General features: G+C 44.5%; 1 protein-coding gene across 1 annotated transcript in view; it reads left to right on the top strand.

Moving 5' to 3' along the window:
• Window positions 1-20,923, top strand: part of LOC116513736 (cytochrome P450 2J5-like) — a 36,127-nt gene continuing 15,204 nt past the window's right edge. The window contains exons 1-6 of the mRNA XM_032224919.1: window positions 1-13; window positions 3,791-3,985; window positions 6,094-6,209; window positions 6,994-7,068; window positions 7,606-7,673; window positions 9,873-9,946. Of these exons, the coding sequence (XP_032080810.1) occupies window positions 1-13; window positions 3,791-3,985; window positions 6,094-6,209; window positions 6,994-7,068; window positions 7,606-7,673; window positions 9,873-9,946 (541 nt within the window). The remainder of the gene's footprint in view (window positions 14-3,790; window positions 3,986-6,093; window positions 6,210-6,993; window positions 7,069-7,605; window positions 7,674-9,872; window positions 9,947-20,923) is intronic.

Raw genomic sequence — 20,923 nt, forward strand, 5'->3', positions numbered from 1 at the left:
ATGTGGACATTGGGTAAGCGTGGATGAGAGAGGTTGTTGGAAGAAATGTCCATCTGGGTTCAGTTCCAAGTGGGGGAAGAGACACTGGATTCATGGAAGTTGCTTGGAAAGGTTTATTGAGGCACAGCAAGAGCCGAGGTGGCGCAGTGGTTAAATGCAGCACGGCAGGCTACTGCTAGATCAGCAGTTCAGCGGTTCAAATCTCACCGGCTCAGGGTTGACTCAGCCTTCCATCCTTCCGAGGTGGGTAAAATGAGGACCCGGATTGTTGGGGGCAATATGCTGACTCTCTGTAAACCGCTTAGAGAGGGCTGAAAGCCCTATGAAGCGGTATATAAGTCTACTGCTATTGCTATTGCTATTACCACATGGTTTGAGCTCCTGGGGCAAATAGGCAAATGGGAGAGATAGATAGATTTATACTCTCTGTTGGACTTTGAATTTGAGATTGTATTTTGATTGATCATCAGCAGAGATGGGTTTCCAATCCTGGTACTTCCAGTTTGCTCATGTGTTCACGTGACACTTCTGCGCATGCACAGAAGCTTCCAGGTGGATGGCGGAGCCTCCTACTGCCACTGCTACTGGTTCGGCCGATCCGGGCCAAACCGGGAGTAACCCACCTCTGGTTGTCAGTCTTCCATGGGGCCATGCAGGGGCAACTCTGTAGGCTGTCCTGAGTCCCAGGCTTGGTTGACTCTTGTGGGTGATGATGTAATGAAAGGGATTCCTATTATGGCTCTGCCTGAAGGAGGTAGATCTTTGTTATGTAGAATAGACTGGCCAAGGCCTTAATGGCTCATTGTCAAAGGTGGGGGTGGGGGCAGTTTCTGCCTCCCTTTTAGGGGAAATATTCTGCCCTTTTAATATTTCCTAAAATATTTCATTTTCCTAGGAGAGTGGTGGGTGCTAATCTACAGTGTGTATGTGTAAGAGCAAATAGATACACTTAATAACAGTGGTGAAATTCAAAAAAGTTACTAGTGGTTCTGTGGGCGTGGCTTGGTGGGCGTGGCAGGGGAAGGATACTGCAAAATCCCCATTCCCTCCCCACTTTGGGGCCAGTCAGAGGGGGTATTTGCCGGTTCTCCAAACTACTCAAAATTTCTGCTACTGGTTCTCCAGAACCTGTCAGAACCTGGTGAACTTCACCCCTGCTTTATCATCAGTAAACATTGGCTATTTTAAATTCTCTGGGTCTCCCTGTGTTTTAAAGAAGCATTTGTGACTCAGTGTTCAATTGAAAGTGATTTGACTGTGGCAATTTCCCAGGGCTGTGAAAGTGTGAATGAATGATCATAAGCTAAACCTGACAGCACACTTGTGTAACAGTGCCATCTGGTGAATGCAAGGCTCAGCTACCATGAATCATCTGGCAGTTGGATAAAACATTTCGCTTGCCACCTGCAAGGTGAAAAACAACAAAGCAATTATCCTGAACGACACCTTGGTTGAAATAGGGAAGCTACCTGAACCACAAGGAGCTATTCAATAAAACTTGCCAAGTCGGTACAACAATCCCAATCTAGAAAGGCAAAATTGATGTAACATGAGAGCCATGGTGGCGCAGTGGTTAGAGTGCAGTATTGCAGGCTACTTCTGCTGATAGCAATAGCAATAGCAGTTAGACTTATATACCACTTCATAGGGCTTTCAGCCCTCTCTAAGCGGTTTACAGAGTCAGCATATTGCCCCCAACAACAATCCGGGTCCTCATTTTACCCACCTCGGAAGGATAGAAGGATGAGTCAACCCTGAGCCGGTGAGATTTGAACAGCCGAACTGCAGTCAGCTGAAGTAGCCTGCAGTGCTGCATTTAACCACTGTGCCACCCCGGCTCTTACACCGGCTGCCCACAGTTTGGCAGATCGAATCTCACCAGGCTCAAGGTTGACTCAGCCTTCCATCCTTCCAAGGTCGATAAAATGAGGACCCAGATTGTTAGGAGCAAGAGGCTGACTCTGTAAACTGCTTAGAGAGGGCTGGAAAGCATTACGAAGTGGTAGATAAGTCTAAGTGCTATAATTGCTCAAACTCCAAGCTGATCTGGCATCAATTCCACACTATGGCAAGTTCCGAATGTGTAAGATATGCCTCTGAGACATCACCAACCTTCCACCAAACTAGTGTGAATGTATCAAGAAGTGTTAGATAACAGACATATGACATGCTACTCTCCTATTGATGGAAAAGCAATAGGGAAGCAAGCTACCATACATAATGTATGACCACCCGTGACTTAGAAAACACATTTTATCAAGCACCACATGACTTCATCTGGCTATCACTTAAATGATATCCTGTATCTGCTGGGTTCATTCTAGTCTAATGCCAGCTCAGTAACAAGTGCTGCTGGATGTTTGAGATCTTTCATCCCTAAAGTGATCAACTACCCACCATTGCTCTTTATTCTCTGCATGGATACTGTAATCAGAAACCTACAATCACAACTCTCATGAAGTCTAAGTGTTATTGCTAGTAAGGAGAAGACTAAGAGGTTCATTTGGTGCCCGAAGTAATGAAAGAACCTCCAACAACCATTGCATCCTGCAGCTTCTCACATCCACCCTCCTGATTTTCCCCGCCTCTATATTCATTATCACCGTCCTGGGGTGTTTTTTTTGGTCTATATTCATTATCATATTGAAATGTGGTTTTCTATAGGAAATTTAACCCTAACCTATCCATGTCAGTCTCACCTTGGATGTCAGGATGATTGGTCAACACGAGCAGTGCCCACATCATACTCGCAAATGTGGACTCTGTGCCAGCAGCAAAAAAAATCTAAAATACACCCAGCCAGGTTCTCTTCATTGCAGGTAGAGTTGGGGTCATTTCTGCTCTGATGTATAAAATGGAAAATGAAAATTGTGATGAATTCCGTGCAGATTTTCTGCGATTATTTTTGCATTGGTGTCACCAATCATGAGAATAAATATATTTTTGATCATTTTGTTTAGGACAATCAATGCATGAGAGTAATAATTAAAGCAGTAATGGTGAACCTTTTTGGCACCGAATGCCCAAACTGAAATGAGTGTGTGTGTGTGTGTGTGTGCGTGTGTGTGTGTACATAAAAGAGTTCCTGTTTTATAGATGGCATTTAGACCCTAAAAAATTAGCTTGTATGTATCCGAACTTACAATCTAAATACCCTGGAGATGTGATTGTGCTGATGCTACGTATTATCATATATGGTGGACTTGTAAAAAAGTCAAAGCATTTTGGATAAAAATATGGTGGATTACTCAAAATACTTTTAAAAAGAGGATAAAGTTTACTCCTCAGTTATTCTTGTTAGGTATAATTACAGATTGTAGAGTTATAGAGATTAATTTGATTCCGAATTTAACAACGGCAGCAAGATTGTTGGTGGCGCAGTACTGGAAGAAGGAAGAATTGCCTACTATTCAAGAATGGACATTAAAAGTATCAAACTTAGCAGAGATGGCTAAAATACCAGCATACCTCAAGGACCATTCAGATGAGAAATACAAGTTGGAATGGAGAAGATGGACTGATTATATTCAAAATAAATATGGGACTGTTGTATAGTAAAGAAAGTCCTCGCTCTTGCGAATGACAGCTCGGTAGCAGCCAGGCGCGTCTTAGCCAATCAGACGCGCCTGTTAGTTGCTGTCAAGCTGTCAAGCGCGAGTCTGCTGGAATATAAAAGGCAGGCTCTTTCCAACCGCCACCCGATCTACTTCGCAGCAGCCGAACATACCGGTCTACTCAGAGCTGCCAAAGACACCGGTCTACCACACAGACCTCCCTATCTACTTTACAGACTACCCGGTCTGCTGTCTCCCAGTCTACTTCACAGACTACCCGGTCTACTGTCTCCCTGTCTACTTCACAGACTACCCGGTCTACTGTCTCCCTATCTACTTCGCAGACTACCCGGTCTACTGCCTCCCTATCTACTTCACAGACTACCCGGTCTACTGTTATATTCATTTCTGTTTACCGGGCGTCCAGCCCGGTCTACTTGCGTTACTTGTTACAAAGTTAATAGTGAATTAAAGTGGTTACAGTGTTACCGTTACAACGAGCCTCTGTCTTCATTCTGAAGATCCGGGCAAGCAACTAGGGCATGCAGATGCCCTTAGTCGCTGCCCACTTCCGACCAAGGAAGTCCAAGCGGTCCCTTGCCGTTCAGTCTTGGCAATCGCACAACTGGAATTGCCATTGACGGCTACAGATGTGGCCGCTCACTCTCGGTCTGACCCACTACTTTCACAACTATTGAATTGGGTCCTGAGAGGCTGGCCTACGGATGCCTTACCTCCGCAGTTCAAACATTTCAAAAATAGACAGTTAGAGCTATCAATTCATTCAGGCTGTCTGTTGTGGGGCGACCGTGTGGTCATCCCAACGGTCCTCCGACAACAGATTTTGCAACGCCTTCATGAAAACCATCCTGGAGTCAGCAGAATGAAAGCTCTAGCTCGCAGTTTCGTTTGGTGGCCAGGATTAGATGCAGAAATCGAAGCCTGGGTTGCCAAATGCGAAACATGCCAGCAATCCCGGCCATCTCCCCCTTCCTCTCCCTCCCGGGAATGGGAGATGCCCCGTGGACCCTGGTCAAGAATTCATATAGACTTTGCGGGCCCCTTCCACGGACAGGTTTTCCTCATAGTTGTGGACCCGTACTCTCGATGGGTGGAAGTATTGCTCATGCACTCCACCACAGTACTGTGCGAGCCTTGCGACGCTTGTTCGCAACCCACGGGTTGCCGGACACAGTAGTGTCCGACAACGGCCCGCAATTCACATCCACAACATTCCAAACCTTCCTGGCCGAGCAAGGGGTCCGCCACGCGCTGGTTGCCCCTTACCATCCGGCCAGCAATGGCCGGGCAGAAAGGGCGGTTAGATCGGCCAAGGAGGCTTTGGGCCGTTTCAACCGAGGGGACTGGCAGGCAAGGGTGGATGCGTACTTACTGGCACAGCACTCCACACCTTGCCCCCTGACACAGAAAAGCCCCGCGGAGCTGCTGATGGGCAGGCGCCTGCGGACCACCCTGGATAGATTGCATCCCATCTATTCAGGAATTCAGTCTGGCAACCTGGGGCCTCCAACTCCCTCCAGAGCTTTCCAACCTGGGAACCTGGTTTGGGCTAGGAATTACGGTGGGGAAACTAGATGGGTTCCAGCAGTCATAACTGAAGTAACAGGACCCGTTTCCTACAGGGCAAGAATACCCGATGGATCCATCTGGAGGAGGCACCTGGATCAGCTAAGGCACAGACAGCCATCCGGAACTAATCCTCAAGCCGACACGCAAGGGTCTGGCATAGGCGCAGCTCAGCCAGCCCTAAACCCGCAACCGTGTTCAAATGTTCAAAATCCTCCAGCCTTCCCCAATTCAGGCCAGCCTAGCCACTCAGCAAGGGTAGAAAACCCTGATGTGTCAGTCACTGCTCCTCAAACCGTGCTCGAACACCCCCGCCCACTTAGCTTAGGTCAATGTAGACCTAATCCGCCCCATTCACAGGCCGCCTACTGGCCTAATCACAATCCGTCAACATCCTCGGCCGCGGCCCCTTCGCCCAGCTTACCATTCAGTTGCAGTCATCCATTCAGGAATTCAGGGCCTTCAGACGTCACCTGGAGCTCTACTCCCCAAAGGGAGGAGCTCAGACAGGGACATCCTTCCGAAGATCCGCCTGCATTGCAATTGCGGCGGTCGGGGCGTGTCCGCCGTTCTCCTGCGTATTTAGAAGACTACGCATGCGCAAATCTCACGCATGCGCACAGCTGGGGGGGAAGAAGTGTTGTATAGTAAAGAAAGTCCTCGCTCTTGCGAATGACAGCTCGGTAGTAGCCAGGCGCGTCTTAGCCAATCAGACGCGTCTGTCAGTTGCTGAGCTGTCAAGCGCGAGTCTGCTGGAATATAAAAGGCAAGCTCTTTCCAACCGCCACCCGATCTACTTCGCAGCAGCCGAACATACCGGTCTACTCAGAGCTGCCGAAGACACCGGTCTACCACACAGACCTCCCTATCTACTTCACAGACTACCCAGTCTACTGTCTCCCTATCTACTTCACAGACTACCCGGTCTATTGTCTCCCTATCTGCTTCACAGACTACCCGGTCCACTGTCTCCCTAACTACTTCACAGACTACCCGGTCTACTGTCTCCCTATCTGCTTCACAGACTACCCGGTCTACTGTCTCCCTATCTGCTTCACAGACTACCCGGTCTACTGTTATATTCATTTCTGTTTGCCGCGCGTCCAGCCCGGTCTACTTGCGTTACTTGTTACAAAGTTAATAGTGAATTAAAGTGGTTACAGTGTTACCGTTACAACGAGCCTCTGTCTTCATTCTGAAGATACAATAGGGACTAAGAAATTTCAGTTAGCTTATGAATGAATGAACAAGGAATGTTACAATTTATCTAAAGTTAGCTTTACAAAAGGGGAGTTAAAGTATAAGTGAAGGTATGATGCTAAAGTTATAGTTTATTTTAGTGTATGATTGTTAAATGTTTATACCCTGTATTTGCTCTAGGAGGTTGGTGGGGGGAGGGAGGGAAGGGGAAAGTATACAATTATAAAACTTATTAAAACTTTTTAATAAAAAGAAAAAGAGTGCCGGAAACCTGAAGACCATCTGGCCAGCATGGCATGACTGTTTGGGGGGCATTTTTCAGGCTGGTTTTCAGGCTGTTTTCAGGCATTTTTGGCGGTCTAATTTATGAGAAAATACTTAGCATAAATGTTTGCTGAAATATCAATTAGACTAATTAACCAGGAATTATCTGGGTTATCCCTAGAGCCTTTTTTATGTAGTGGAATAATTATTGATGTGCGCCAACTAGCAGGAATTTGCAATATTCTATTAATAAAAGCCAGGACAGGCCCCCACCAGTTATGTTTTCTTTAAATAACATTGCCGGGAGAGCATCCTGTCCTGGAGCTTTGTTTGACTTCAGGGAAAAGATTAAATGACTGGGGGTAAAGCTTCATATCCCTGTTTCAAGCTCAGAGAAGATATCACGTCATCAGAACTTTCCGCTACTGCTGGAGTGGCCAAATGCCTCTCCCAACTTGATGCGGTAATATTTGGGTCACTTATTGATTTTCTATCTTTAATAATTTTCAAGACCCCCAACCAGAAAAGTGTGGGTGGGGCCAGCTTTGCTGCCTATTCTAAGCCAGCCATAAATTATCAGTATAAGAGGCCTTTTCTTCTTCAATAGCTGCTTATATTTCTGCCTCATGGTGATATACTCCTTCTGTAATTCCATGTTTGGGCTGATTAAGTATCTCCTAAGTGATTTCCTGAGCTGTTTTCTCCTTTCCTTGCAGTCTTTATCAAACCATGTTGAGTTATTATAATCAGACTGGCCCTTTGGCTTAGTAGTCATGAAAAAAATGCTTCAGTTTATGGTATATTTCCGCAAAATATACTAAAAGCTCTTGTTCACCCGTACTATTTGAGCATATAAGCGCTAGGGTTTCCATACATGGTGAATTCAAAAATTCTGTCACTACTTTCCCATCAACCCTCTTCCATGTTAGCCTTCTCTCCTAGGCTATTTCCAAGTTGTGGCCTATTTGTTGAATTATTTGATTCCTTTTCTTTAAATCAGAAGGAATTATCAGGGACATCTCAATCAGAAGATGATCACTTCCAGGTTTTGGTAACGTCAAGACCAAAGTAACCCCTGAGACTAAGCTGTGAGAAACACAAAAGTAATCGATAGAGCTACATGCCTTGGGAGCAAAAAAGGTTATGGGGTACCTTCTAACCTCTGAGTACTGGCCTACAATTTGAAGGTTACAATTGTGTTGTGGCCCAGCAGGAGCCGTTGGAGCTACAAACAGACTCCGACAGCAAGGGGCCTTATGAGTTGGCTCTGGAAGAGGTGGAGGACCCTGGACAGGGTTCTGACTCCGAGCAGGATGCACAGAGGCTGGTTGGCCACCAGGAGGCGCCTGAGACATGGAGCAGCAGTGAGAGCCGAAGGGAGTGTGCTCATGACATCAGGCCTTGGAGTAGTGACGAGGAGACAAGGGAGGTGGTCCTGGATGCCCGGCAACGCCGAGCAGATCGACAGAGAAAACAGCTATGCAGTTGCAAAAGATAATTGGACCCTGCTGGTTGTAATTAGGCTCATCTCAAGATTGTATTTAAGGAGGGACTCAGGGAGAAGTCTGATTCAACTTTATTCTTAACGCTGGAGAAACTGTTATCTATCTCTGTCGAAGTCTGAGTTGCTGCCAACGTTCTTATCTGTTTGTTGTGCTTGGCTTTCAGCCACCGAGGCTTATGTTTCCTATTAATAAAGTGCTGTGAAATTCCAGTTAAGCTTGTCTCGGCATTCATTACTGGACAGAGGAGGGGGGCAGAACACAACTGTATACCATTGTTAGAAATTTCTCCCTATCTTTATTCTTTTTCCTATCTTGGGAGTCCCATGATTGTTGGTTGTGTAAATAACCATCTGGAATTGTACCATTTTCAACAAAAGGCTCCAACGAGGGGCCAACACGGGCATTAAAATCTCCTGCCAAAATTAGAGGTGTTTTTATAAATTATTTCCGTATATCTAATATCTTTACCTCCAGTGCCTCCCATAGGTCGCCCATTGCTGGGTTAACATACACATTTATGAATGCTATTGATTTCCCTCCATATGCCAAGTGGATTGCTTGAGAAAATAAAGGGCCAGAGTCCGAGCATATCTTATCTCCCTTCCATCCTAATTCGGCTTTTACCAAAATGCACAACCGTCTTGAGGCTCTTCCCTTTATAGCTACCCTCTTTGCTGGTAGCTGCCAAATATTAAACCCAGGGAGCTCAATAGGGGTCACTAACCCAAGTCTCCTGCAAGGCAATTACCTGATACCTATTTAGAAATTTAATACAGTCATCCGTACACCAACTTCCTTTCCATCTTGCCACATTCCATGAAAAGAAATGTATTCTTAAAGAAGGTGGAGTTGGAGTTGGAGTTTATTCGATTTGTAGGCCGCCCTATTCCCCGAAGGGACTCAGGGCGGCTGAACAAAAACCAAGGGAAGGGGAACAAATACAGAAAAGTAAGACAAAACAGGACAACGATACAAACGATTTAAAAACACAGCAAGCACAGCAAATTCGAGTAGGGGGGGAACTCAACCCCAGGCTTGCTGGGACAGCCAGGTCTTAACGGCTGTCCGGAAGGCCTGAATGCTATTTCCTAGTCAGGCTTCTTGAGTAATCTCTTCCACCCATCCTTCCCCATTTGTGCTCACACACCCATTTAATCGCCTGCACTCCATAAAAGTCTGTTTAGATGTTGTTTCTCTGCCTGTTGCTTTCTGGCTTGCAGATCTGTAAGATCTATTAATCTCTGGCTCCACAATAAATGATTTTACTTGAGGAACCACTCTTACGTTGTTCCTTGGTATCATTTTCGCCACTAAGGGGGACTGGGAAATTCCTTCCTGGATACCTTCCAATTCCAGTGTTCGTCCCACAACACTTTGCACTGTTAGGTCAGCTGTCTCTGGCACTATGTGCTGTATAAACGCGGGCGTCAGGTTTCCTGGGCTTTTAAGCTGCTGACTCTCTGGAATTGTATCATGCCTTGAAGGGGACAGAACTAACAACCCTAAAGGAGCAGCAGAGGAGATAGTCTGGTTTAGCAGCTTTCTCGTCTCTGAGGTTTTTTTAAGACTTCTTGCTGCTCCGATATTGAAAGTAGAGAAAAAGCTTTTAAGCAGGCAGAGTCAAATGTCTCATCATGCGTTAAACCTATTGAAGGAAGTTTCACATTAGTTGGATCCAAAACCTCAGCTGACCTTTCTTTGTAATGCTAGGTCTCCTCCCTATTTCAGTTGACTTGATTTCCCTATTTGGTTTACTTTTCAGGTTCATGCGCTGCAATGCTCTCCCTGGGGGCTCTCTGGATCAGCAGGCTGACTTCACTACTAGAAAAAACTCAAGTTGGTAAAATTTGGAAGAAAGCCAAGAATCCTCCCATTCGCATGAGCAGGCTTGGAAAGAGCTGTTGTTTGAACTTAAGAATTCTGGAATAATTATTGCATTGCGGAAGATATTCATAAGCTGCCAAATCTATTACACCCTTATCACTCCGTGTAAGCTGCGACAGAGAGGTCGCTATCCGGCTTTTTGAAGTCTATCTACCCGCATTTATGTCAGAATTATATATGTTCAATACAATCTGCTCCTTCAACAATCGCCTATTCCCCCCCCCCCCCCGCAATACTCCTATACCATGGGATTTCGGTCCTCACCAGCACATCATCTTTTTTTCTTCCACAGTTACAGTCAAAATTCTGTCTGCTTACTCCTTCCCTCAGTTGATTCATTGATGATATCTTTCTGTCTGGCAACCAGTCTATATTACCTGCGGCTTTTCCGCCTGTTCTGCCGCAATAAGATTGATCATGGAGTCCAACTTTAAACGCACCTCTTCAAACTGGTCAAAAATGGCCAAGATTGCCTGAGAAGTGAGCATGCTGTGTCGGCTGATAAACTCCTTCGTACTATCACTTAGTTGATTTTCAAGCCCTAAAACTGGTCCACTGTAGTTGTGAAGCTCCAATTCTAGTCCCTTATCCCGGCATGGACTCACTTAAAATTGCTGAGTGCAAATACATGGAGGGATTTGCGAGTCTCCCAGCAGGCCTCCCAAAACTGACTCTCTTCGGCCTGCGCCTGCTGATCCCATTCCGGGGAAAAATCCCCAAAGAATGCCAAAACCTCGCAGATGTTTGGCTGGGGAAGGGGGGGGGAATGCACGACCCACCGTTGATGTAATAAGCCAACAGTATCCGTCGATTCTCTGCTGCCCTTGCAATCCAGTTCCACCTTCCATACTACTTGGTGAGCACTGTGTCGTCTTTCTTTTCTTCCCCCTGGGAGAGGCCATCCCGTGGTTCTCGCTGCTCGCTCACTCTCCAAATGTTCTTATTGGGCTGACCTTATCACCCTTCACAGCCAATCAGAACTGCTGAGGAGTTCCATTTTGCCAACCAGCTTGAAGTAGAGGAAGAGGGAAAGAAAATTCAAGGAAGAGTTAACCAGTTGCATTGCGCGAAAGGTATAAAAAGTTTCCGAATGGCAGAATTCGTCCCATTAGGCTGAAGCCACCTCAACCATTCATGAGAACTTCTGGGAGAGGCGGTGAAGATCCACCAAAGTGGTATGTGCAAAGGTGCTAATGAGGGTTCTTGGAAAAATAGGGAAGAGAGAGAAAGCTTTTTTGGGTTAGTAAATGAGGGAGGGAGGGCAGAAAAGTCTGGATCGGCAGAGATGCTGCTTCTCCGCTTCAAACTGAGCCTCTCTAAGCTCTTACTGAAGGGTACAGGAGCTCCCTAGAGATTTTGCCCATTGGTCGAGAAAGGTGCGAGTCAGTTCAACAATCTGGAGAATTCTGGGAGTTGAAGTCCACAAGTCTTAAAGTTACCAAGTTTGGGGACCCCTGAGTTAAAGCCTCCAGTCCCTCAGAAAGCTACATCCAGGACAAGAGAGAGAGGTCTTTGTCTCCAAGAGTTGTGTAATTCAAAAACTTGAATTAAACTTGAATTTGGCAGTCTTCCAAATCATCAAATCAGGATGGAATATTTTTTTTTGAATGAGGCACATTTCTACTGTGTAGGAATCAACTGGCCCTGTGATGTAGCTGGAACAAATCTCTTATTTTTAGAAGAAGAAATCAAAATGATAAAGTTAGCTTAACAGTAGAACCAATTGATCAGAAGCAGTGGGCTCTGATGTTATATGTTCATGAAGAGGTTGAATAAACATCTTTGGAGAATTTCTTAATTTGGAGTCCTGAATTTAGTAGGATATTCACCTTGATGGCCTTAGTGGGTCCTTCCAGATCAATAAATGTAGGATGTTGGTAGTGCAGTGATGGTGTTTATATCTTGATTTTGGCTGAAATATTTCCCAGCAGCAAGCGACCTATATTTCAACAATAATAAGAAAGCTAAATGTGAAGTGAATTGTAAACTTCATTTGCACTCTGTTATAAAACAGGATAGACATGACTTACCTACAGAAAAAGAATGTGTGCTAAGATAAATAAACTGAACGGAAAGTATTGCTTTCTGAAGACTGAAGCTATGAGTTTAGTACATGGAGCAAGTCTACCGCACTCGTCAAATCTCTACCAAGCTCTTGTTGACCAAGGGCTTACATATCTAATGATGATCAAGAATTGATTGGTATTAAAAGCCATGTCTATGTGTATTGTGTACATAGGCTCAGCTCATAAATATGTACAAATGAAACTTACCTCTCCAAATTAGTCTCACTTTCAGAAAAGCTTTCACCTCTGTTAATGATGTGGAACCCTCTAACATTCTCATGGAAATGTATTAACTTGATCTTGTAGAACCTAAATGTCAAATTTTCATGTCTGGCTTTATTCAGATAATTCTAAATAATCATCAACTTGGTTTTCCACTTATTGCATTATTTTATGCTGCATATTGCCTTTCCTGATTTCTTTGAAATTTTGCCCCTTCATAGAAAAGAGGCGAATATATCTTCTCTTTTTGTATTTTTGTATCTGCTTTGGCAATCTGCATTCAACTGAAATGTGGGAGCTTTCAAGAAATAATCAAATTAATAACATTAAGAAGAATTATACCACTCCTTCATATTAAGAGCGCAGTGATGTTGACTCAGAAGAAATGTCATTCATTTTAAGAGGTTTAATTCCAGCAAAGCAAGCAGCTGAATTCAAAAGCTTCTTCAACAAAATACAAAGCAACGGTAGGAATATCACTCCAGTAATAAAACCGGAGGATAATGGCACTCATCATCAGCGTCACTGTCTCCATTATTTCATTAGGTTTATGGAGGGATCTCTTAGATGAGATGACTAACATGTCTTCAGTATTTTATAGCGTTTCTTCTAGGACTTGCCTCTTTTATAGAAGCCCCAAATTACTATGTAAATTGATATTGAAATTATTCTTCCAAACCTTGAATTTGAAATAACTATAGCCATTGGCAGATACATTAAGTTTCATATGAAGATTGTCCCTGTGCCTCATCCAAATTAATATAAGTTTAATTAATAAGTTTCTGTTGGGGAATTGGTCAACTATAGACACAGGCTTTTGAAACCTGCAAACATCCCAATAGCTTCCAAAAGAAAGAACAAAATGTGATGGATAACACATCACCCAAATAGAAACCTGATGTCAAAGCCTATACCAATAAAATAAACACCTGTTGTTGTTGTTGTTTTGAAAAAGTTTTATTGAATGTTTTTTTCTTTTTTCCATCATACATATTTTATGGACAGAGTGTTGACCATGTCACATGCAAAGAGGTAAGAAAACTGTGGATACTGACAACAAAGTGAGTGTGGTTGGTAATGGCAAGAGAAGACTATGGAAAGGGGAGACAGATGGATTGGAACTCTACCCCAGACTTCAAAGCACAGAAGAAGAAAAGAGAGAAAAATTGATGGAGATAAGGAGAGAAATCTTGACAGAAGCACTAGCGATAACCAAAGATAAGCTGATGGAAAGAATAGGTGTTGGGTTTCAAGCTTTTAAGTGATACAAAAGGAATAACATGTTGCCAAGAGAAGTTTATACAAGATTTATTAAGAAAGTAACTAGAACATTAATGCTACAAATGGCAAGAGATATAAGACCGTACTATTCCTGGAAAGATACAGGTTGATGCAATGAAAATGTATAATGAAAAATTAAGCTAAATTTAGGTTACTAGTAGTATGTATAAAATGAAGCCACAATAGCTATAGTTGAATAATGATTAATAATGATAACAATACATATAGATATATTAGTTTGATAATATGAAATTTTATATAAACAAGACATGGAGATTATGAAAGGAAAAAGTTTTATCTAGAATATGTTATAAAGATGTATTCTGATTGGATGGTTTTAGGATGATTTAATGGAATGTTATCATATAATCCTATTCTAGATTTTGAATATTATATATAAAAGGATGTAAAACAATTACAGTCAAATCAAGGTTGAGATATAATAATTGTGATATACATGAATATAGGTGAATTTAAAATATGTGATTTGATATGAAAAGCAGGTGGTGACTATGGAAGAGATGCATGGAAATACTGTAACTCAGTGGTCCCCAACCTTTTTATCGCCGCGGACCAGTCAGCCTTTGATAATTTTACCGTGGCCTGCTGAGCGCGCGCAGGGGCGCACGGGGCTCTCTTCCCTGGAGCCTTTGCGCAGGGCCCAGGAGCTTTTGCGCACGGCCCAGGAGCCTTTGCGCTGCAGCCTGGTCCTTCGCCTCCCCCCCCGGAGAAAGCCGGTCTGGAGAAAGCCAGTCCCCGCGCCTCTCACTCCCACACGCGCCACCTCCGAGCATCACAGCCCCACCAGCCCCACATAGAGCGAGCGAGCAGCTCAAGGTCACCTCCGGACAGCGGCAGTGGCCCCTTCCAGAAAAACCTGCAGCAAAGGCGCCAGTTAACCACCACCTGCTTACCAGGGTTGGCTGCCTTGGGCGCTTGGGCAAAAGTGGCCCCGAGGAGGCGGACGCGCGTCTTTCCGAGCTCCACAAAAAACCCCAACGGCCCCCTTTCGGTGCGGGCTGGAAGCCAGGCTGGAAGTTCCCGTTCTCTTACCTGGGCTGTGACGACTATTGGGGAAGTGTGCAGCGCCTCAGAAGTAAAACTGCCGCCGCTGACGCCGTTCCTTGGAAGCGACGGAGCGGCTGAGGCAGGAAGGCGCGCGGCGGTGGCAGCTGTTCAGCCAGCCGCCTCGCAGGAGAAGAGCCGCTCTTGGGTTTCGCAGGGGGTGGCGGTGGCGGCGGTACCAGCAGCGCCCGGGGATTCCACCAGCGCGCGCGGACCTTTGGGCAGCTGTTTAGCCAGCCGCCTCACAGGAGAAGAGCCGCTCTTGGGTTTCGCAGGGGGCGGTGGTGGCGGCGGTACCAGCAGCGCCCGGGGATTCCACCAGCGCACGCGCGGACCTTTGGGCAGCTGTTCAGCCAGCCGCCTCGCAGGAGAAGAGCCGCTCTTGGGTTTCGCAGGGGGCGGCGGTGGCGGCGGTACCAGCAGCGCCCGGGGATTCCACCAGCGCACGCGCAGACCTTTGGGCAGCTGTTCAGCCAGCCGCCTCGCAGGAGAAGAGCCGCTCTTGGGTTTCGCAGGGGGCGGCGGGGGCGGCGGTACCAGCAGCGCCTGGGGATTCCACCAGCGCGCGCGCGGACCTTTGGGCAGCTGTTCAGCCAGCTGCCTCGCAGGAGAAGAGCCGCTCTTGGGTTTCGCAGGGGGCAGCGGGGGCGGCGGTACCAGCAGCGCCCGGGGATTCCACCAGCGCGCGCGCGGACCTTTGGGCAGCTGTTCATGTCCCCCGGCCGCTGCGTGGCCCGGTGACAGGTACTCCACCGGAAAATAATAGAGCTGGAAGGGATCCTGGAGGTCTTCTAGTCCAGCCTCCTGTTCAAGCAGGAGACCCTACAATCTGAGACAAGTGACTGTCCAGTCTCTTCTTAAAAACCTCCAGTGATGGAGCAGCCACGATTTCTGAAGACAAACTCTTCCACTGGTTAATTGTCCTCACTGCTAGGAAGCTCCTCCTTAATTCCAGATTGCTTCTCTCTTTGATCAGTTTCCCACCATTATTTTTTGTCCTGCCCTCTGGTGCTTTGGAGAGTAATTTGACCCCCCCCTCCTTTGTGGCAGCCCCTCAAATACTGAAGTACTGCTGCTATGTCATCCCTAATTCTTCTTTTCTTTAGACTAGCCGGACCCAAAATCTGCAGCCATTTTCATATGGCTTAATCTCCAGGCCTTTGATCCTCTTAGTTGCTTTTCTCTGAACTTTTTCCAAACTTAAAAAACTTCAACTCCCAGAATTCTCAGATCTTGGCTGGTTGGCTGAGGAATTCTGGGAATTGAAATCCACAGGGACTTAAGAAGCCCTGGTTTAGAGAAACTGCTTTCATTATTATCTTTTCATGCATTCTCCACCACCACCACTACCACCAAATTAGAGGTAGCTAAGATATCTTATAAGGAAGATAGGCAGCTATTCTGTCTTTTAAAACATGCTTCTTCCTTTTCACATCCAGAGAAATATTCTGCCTTTTCAATATTTCCTAGGATATTTCATTTTTTTCTGGGAGAGGACTGGGTGATAACTTCCTACACTTTATTGGTAAATTAGTATCTGTAAATGTCTGCACAATTTGTGTTTTGGATACACTATGCAAGATTGGGCCCAAGGGGAAGAAAACCTGAGCAAAGGGACAGTAGGAAGTTAAAACCCACCCTTCTCCTAGAAAAATGAAATATACTGGGAAATATTGAAAAGGCAGAATATTATATTTCCCTGGATCAGAAACGGAGAATCATGTTTTTAGGCAGGAAGCAGACTCACTCTTAATAGCCCCCACCTTTGCCAATGGCCCATTAAAAAGCTTGGGCCAGTCTATTCTACATAACAAAGATCTTCCCCCCTTTCAGCTCCAGGGTGATGGGATTAAGGTATGATAGTATTAGGCCTTTACCCATCTCACCACAGGGCACCTGGGAAGAAGAAATGCTCAACCATACATGGACTCTCAGCTTACAGAGTTCCCCTGCATGGCCCCATGAGAGTACAATAATACAAGATCAAGATCAAAGGCCAGAGGGGGCATAAAAACCAGGAACTTTCAGCATCTCCGTCTCTTTTCCTTCTTCACCCAACATCTGCAACATCATGTGATCCCCCTTTTCTGTTCAAGCCATATGATCCTGTTTACCATTAAACCACATAAAGTTTGCAAGACGTTCTTGCCACATTGTAAAGCTTTATGATCACAGCCAGAAATTAAGTAAGAAATTAGTCAGAGAACACTTAAGACTTCAAAGAACATAAAAAGTCTGTATAATGTGTTATGGCATATGTTGGAATGAAAAAAAAAAAAAAGCAAAGACAGTTTGGCTTTTAATGTTTTCAGGCTATCCATAGTTGTATCTGGGTGAAATGGATGACAAATAAATTAATACTAGGTAATTTCATCAGTGCTTGGGCAATATGTTGCCAAATGAAGCTAATCTGTTTTTCAGATCTTTTGCTCCAGGGGATAAAATTAATGTCTCAGCTCTTGTTCTTTGTAACAGATTTGAATGGCCCTGACTAGTAATGGGAAAAACCTGTTGGATTAGAAGCGAAACGTCGTCAAGCAAAAACAAAGAAAGTTCAGTTGCCTTTTGAAAAAACATCTTTGGGACAACCATGACCTGGATGACTGACAATCTCCATAGACAAAAAATTGAGTGACATGTCAATTGATCAACTAGAACAGGGCTGTCAAACTCCTGGCCTGTGGGCTAGATGTGTCAGAAGCTGGCCAGGCCCATGCTCAGTTTAGCAAAGGGAGGGAAGTCCTGATACGTCATGTGACGCCACCGTGATGACATGACTTTGACGCCCCTGAACTAGAAGGAAAGCCACATGACGTGTAGCAGAGGTTGTATTCAGCAGGTTCTGACCAGTTCTGGAGAAACGGTAGCAGAAATTTTGAGTAGTTTGGAGAACCGGTAAATACCACCTCTGACTGGCCTGGCCTACATCTATTCTTTGCTTCCCAAGTCCCAGCTGATCGAGAGGAAATGGGGATTTTGCAGTAACCTTCCCCTGGAGTGGGGTGGGAATGGAGATTTTATAGTATCCTTCTCCTGTCATGCCCACCAAGCCATGCCCACAGAACCGGTAGTAAAAATCTTTAAATCCCACCACAGATGTGTAGCATTTTTGCTACAAACTCTTTATGTCAATTGCTTTGTTTAACGATAGAAGTAGCTGAGACTACAGAGGCTGCTGGAAATGAACAGCTTGTATCAAATGAACCTTGAAGAGAGGTTCACTTCTAATAGTGCAATATTGCAACTGAAGGATGGTTCATTCTACCACTGATGCCTTACTTTGTCCCCATGGATTCTGGGCTCAAGCCAGCCATTCATTCCTCCCCCTCCCCACACTGAAACAGCTTGTCTATTTGTCCAACAGGGGTCTCCGGCTCTTACCTCATTTCTGATGGAGGGCTACAGATTCTGGAATGTTTTAGAAAAACTCTATTTTAAGAGTTAGCTAAAAAGCTCCACCTTTACCACTGCTTGTCTTTATCAGAGAATGAAACAAAACTATAACTATAACTATAACATACAGAGACTCAGAAAAATATATTGTATTCTTGTTTTTGATGGGGTTTAAGAGCAGTGGTGGGATCCTGCCGGTTTAACAACCGGTTCAGTGATCGTGCCTTCGCGCGCATGCACAGTTTTAAGAAAAAACCAAAAAACCACTGGCAGGATCATCAGGAGATAGATTTATGAAATAAGTAGTTGATTATAGTTTTGATGTGGAAACAACTAATCATTTGTGATCTAGTTTCTTGCAGGGATGTGGCACGGGTAAAGGTTGACCTGATATCTAAATATGATCTCTCACTGTTAAAATGGGTCCAGATTGGTGATGTCTGTCTGCAAATCCTTTGCATATCTCTAACTTTCTTGAAGTAATGAAAACTTGATGAATTGCTAACAATTTCTACTGAAATTGCTCTGCCATTGGGAGAAAAAAGAGATTTGTGGGAATAGAAGGAGCCAAGGATGGACACCATAATTGGCAAGGAAGAAGGGCATCTGAATTGCTGATCTGCATTGTTGTATCCAAATTCTTCAGCTGGCAAAACATTCTCCCAATTATCCTGTTGAAAATGGATAAAACATTTTATTGTATTCAAACATGATCTGTTTATCAGAAGACAAATGAAACCTGCACACCCGATCATAATGTATCTAATAATAGCTTAAATTTTATCCCCTTTGAATCTCTACGGTAAAAATCTATGGAGCCTATTAGCTATGATTTTCAGAGTGTCAGGTCATCTGTCTGAATTCTATCACAGAATTATCTGTTTGTATCTCCATCCAAACCTGTTCCCAAGCATCAAGTCCACCTAAGGCTAGGTTTCTCAAGCTATTCAGACTGTTCCAGGGGCCAGTTTCTCTATCCAATATCACAACCATGAATAACAACACTTAGAATGTCTTTCCACCGGTCCCTGCGGAACATGTTGGCTCATGTAGTTAGGAGGTTGGGTTGGAGGGTAGCAAACTCATGTTTGAGATTTGAGTGTTGCTATGGGGCGGGGCTGTGCTTCCATTCTTCACTCCAGCTCCTGCCAGGGACATGAAATGACCCTCAACAGGGCATCTCCCGGCAATGGTGATGTCATCAGCTAATCCTTTTAACTCGGAAACGCCTCGGTGCTTCTGACACAACTGTAATGCGATCCCTCCGAATTATTCTTCTATCCGTATTTGTGATCTTGAGTGTCCTAGAAAATGGCAGAAAAGAAGCCACAATACAAACTATAGTGGACCCATCATAAAATTCAATTATTTTCTGGGAGCTATTTTACAGTGGGTCAGCATTCTACCATTGTTTTGTGAATATTCCACACATTGCTAAATAAAACTTCCATAAGGATAAGGATCATTAGTTTTCCCCAATACAATGATTTCAGGTTGGTAATATCCACAGCTCCCAGCTGAAATCTTTGATTTTCCAAACCTCACATATTGGGAGATACTAGATTGGGAAAGGCTAATCTGACATTCCTAGCTTTTAATTTATCAACTGACTTCTGAAAGAAGCAAAATAGGATCTTGGTAATATGTTTTTAAGACCAGCCAGAGGGGAGATTTCCTCCCACAGATTTTGAGGATGTGACATTGGGGAAATCTAGTTTAGAGGTTTAGCCAGCTAAATGGCATCAAAGTGGCCATCATTTAATTAAGCCAGATCGCTCACTTGCAAAAAGCTATTTCAAATTAAAATCTGACAAAAAGAGAATATCTCAATTCCATTATGTCTTTAAGAATAATCATTTTTAAAAGTCTTTTAAGAATAAACTTAATTTTCTGTAGCTGTGATAATTTTTGAAAGTTAAACCTATTTTACTGGAACAACAGAAAAGCAAGCACTCTCCCCAGTGTCAATTAGGGAATACAAAAACATGTTTATGAGAAGTTGCTAGGAAGCCAGGAATAAAGCGACAGCTTAAAGGACGATATCAGTATCTTTCTTTTATATAGATCTCAGATACCTGAGATTGTCATGGGTAATAGTTAAAAACTCTAGAAATAAAAAGGCATTGTACCAGTGGTGAGTTCCGGATCCCGTCGCAACTGGTATGCTGTGACGGGGCTGGGCATCCACCTCGGGCACGCGCACTGCGCAAGGATATGCACCCACCATCCTGCGATGCTCCAGTTGCTCGGTACTGGTTGCGCAGGCACCATATGCTGCACACGCGTGATCATATGGCCCAGTTAGCTTAAATATAGGTAAGGAATGCGGGCGGGCAGAACACCGTTCCAGTACGATGGTGGCAGCGCCCAGTTGCCACCGGTACGCCTATACCAGGGCGTACCGGCTGGAACCCATCACTGCATTGTACCATTTTTCCCTATAATGTCATAGCTATCCTTAATATCTATGATGCATAATTGATCTTTTGCAAATTAGGATTGTGCAATATAATCTCTGAAGTTTCAACTCCATGCAATTATACATCTGCAAAAGGATATAAATTATAATCCACAGCTTAGTGGTTTAGATAATCACAAGGTGTTTTAAGTGCATTTTTGCAGCAGCCACTCAAAGGGAAAAAAGGGGAAGGCAGGACAATGTTGATGCTTGTTCTGCCTGGAGAATTGTAGGCTTTCTCAGGGCATGCGGTTAACTCCACGCTTAGGACTCTCATTCAGATCAAGTTGATTAGCAGGCATTCTTAATAGCAAAACGTACCGTTCAGCGTTAAGATACTTCTGACTTTCCATAGCCTATCCCATTACGTGGTCTCAAAAGATAATAATTTTACTCCCATTCTTGAGAGAGGGGGAGGAACATAGCTGCAGGTAGAATGTCCCA

This window comes from Thamnophis elegans, chromosome 10 (assembly GCF_009769535.1).
Source record: "Thamnophis elegans isolate rThaEle1 chromosome 10, rThaEle1.pri, whole genome shotgun sequence".
Classification (NCBI taxonomy): Eukaryota; Metazoa; Chordata; class Lepidosauria; order Squamata; family Colubridae; genus Thamnophis; species Thamnophis elegans.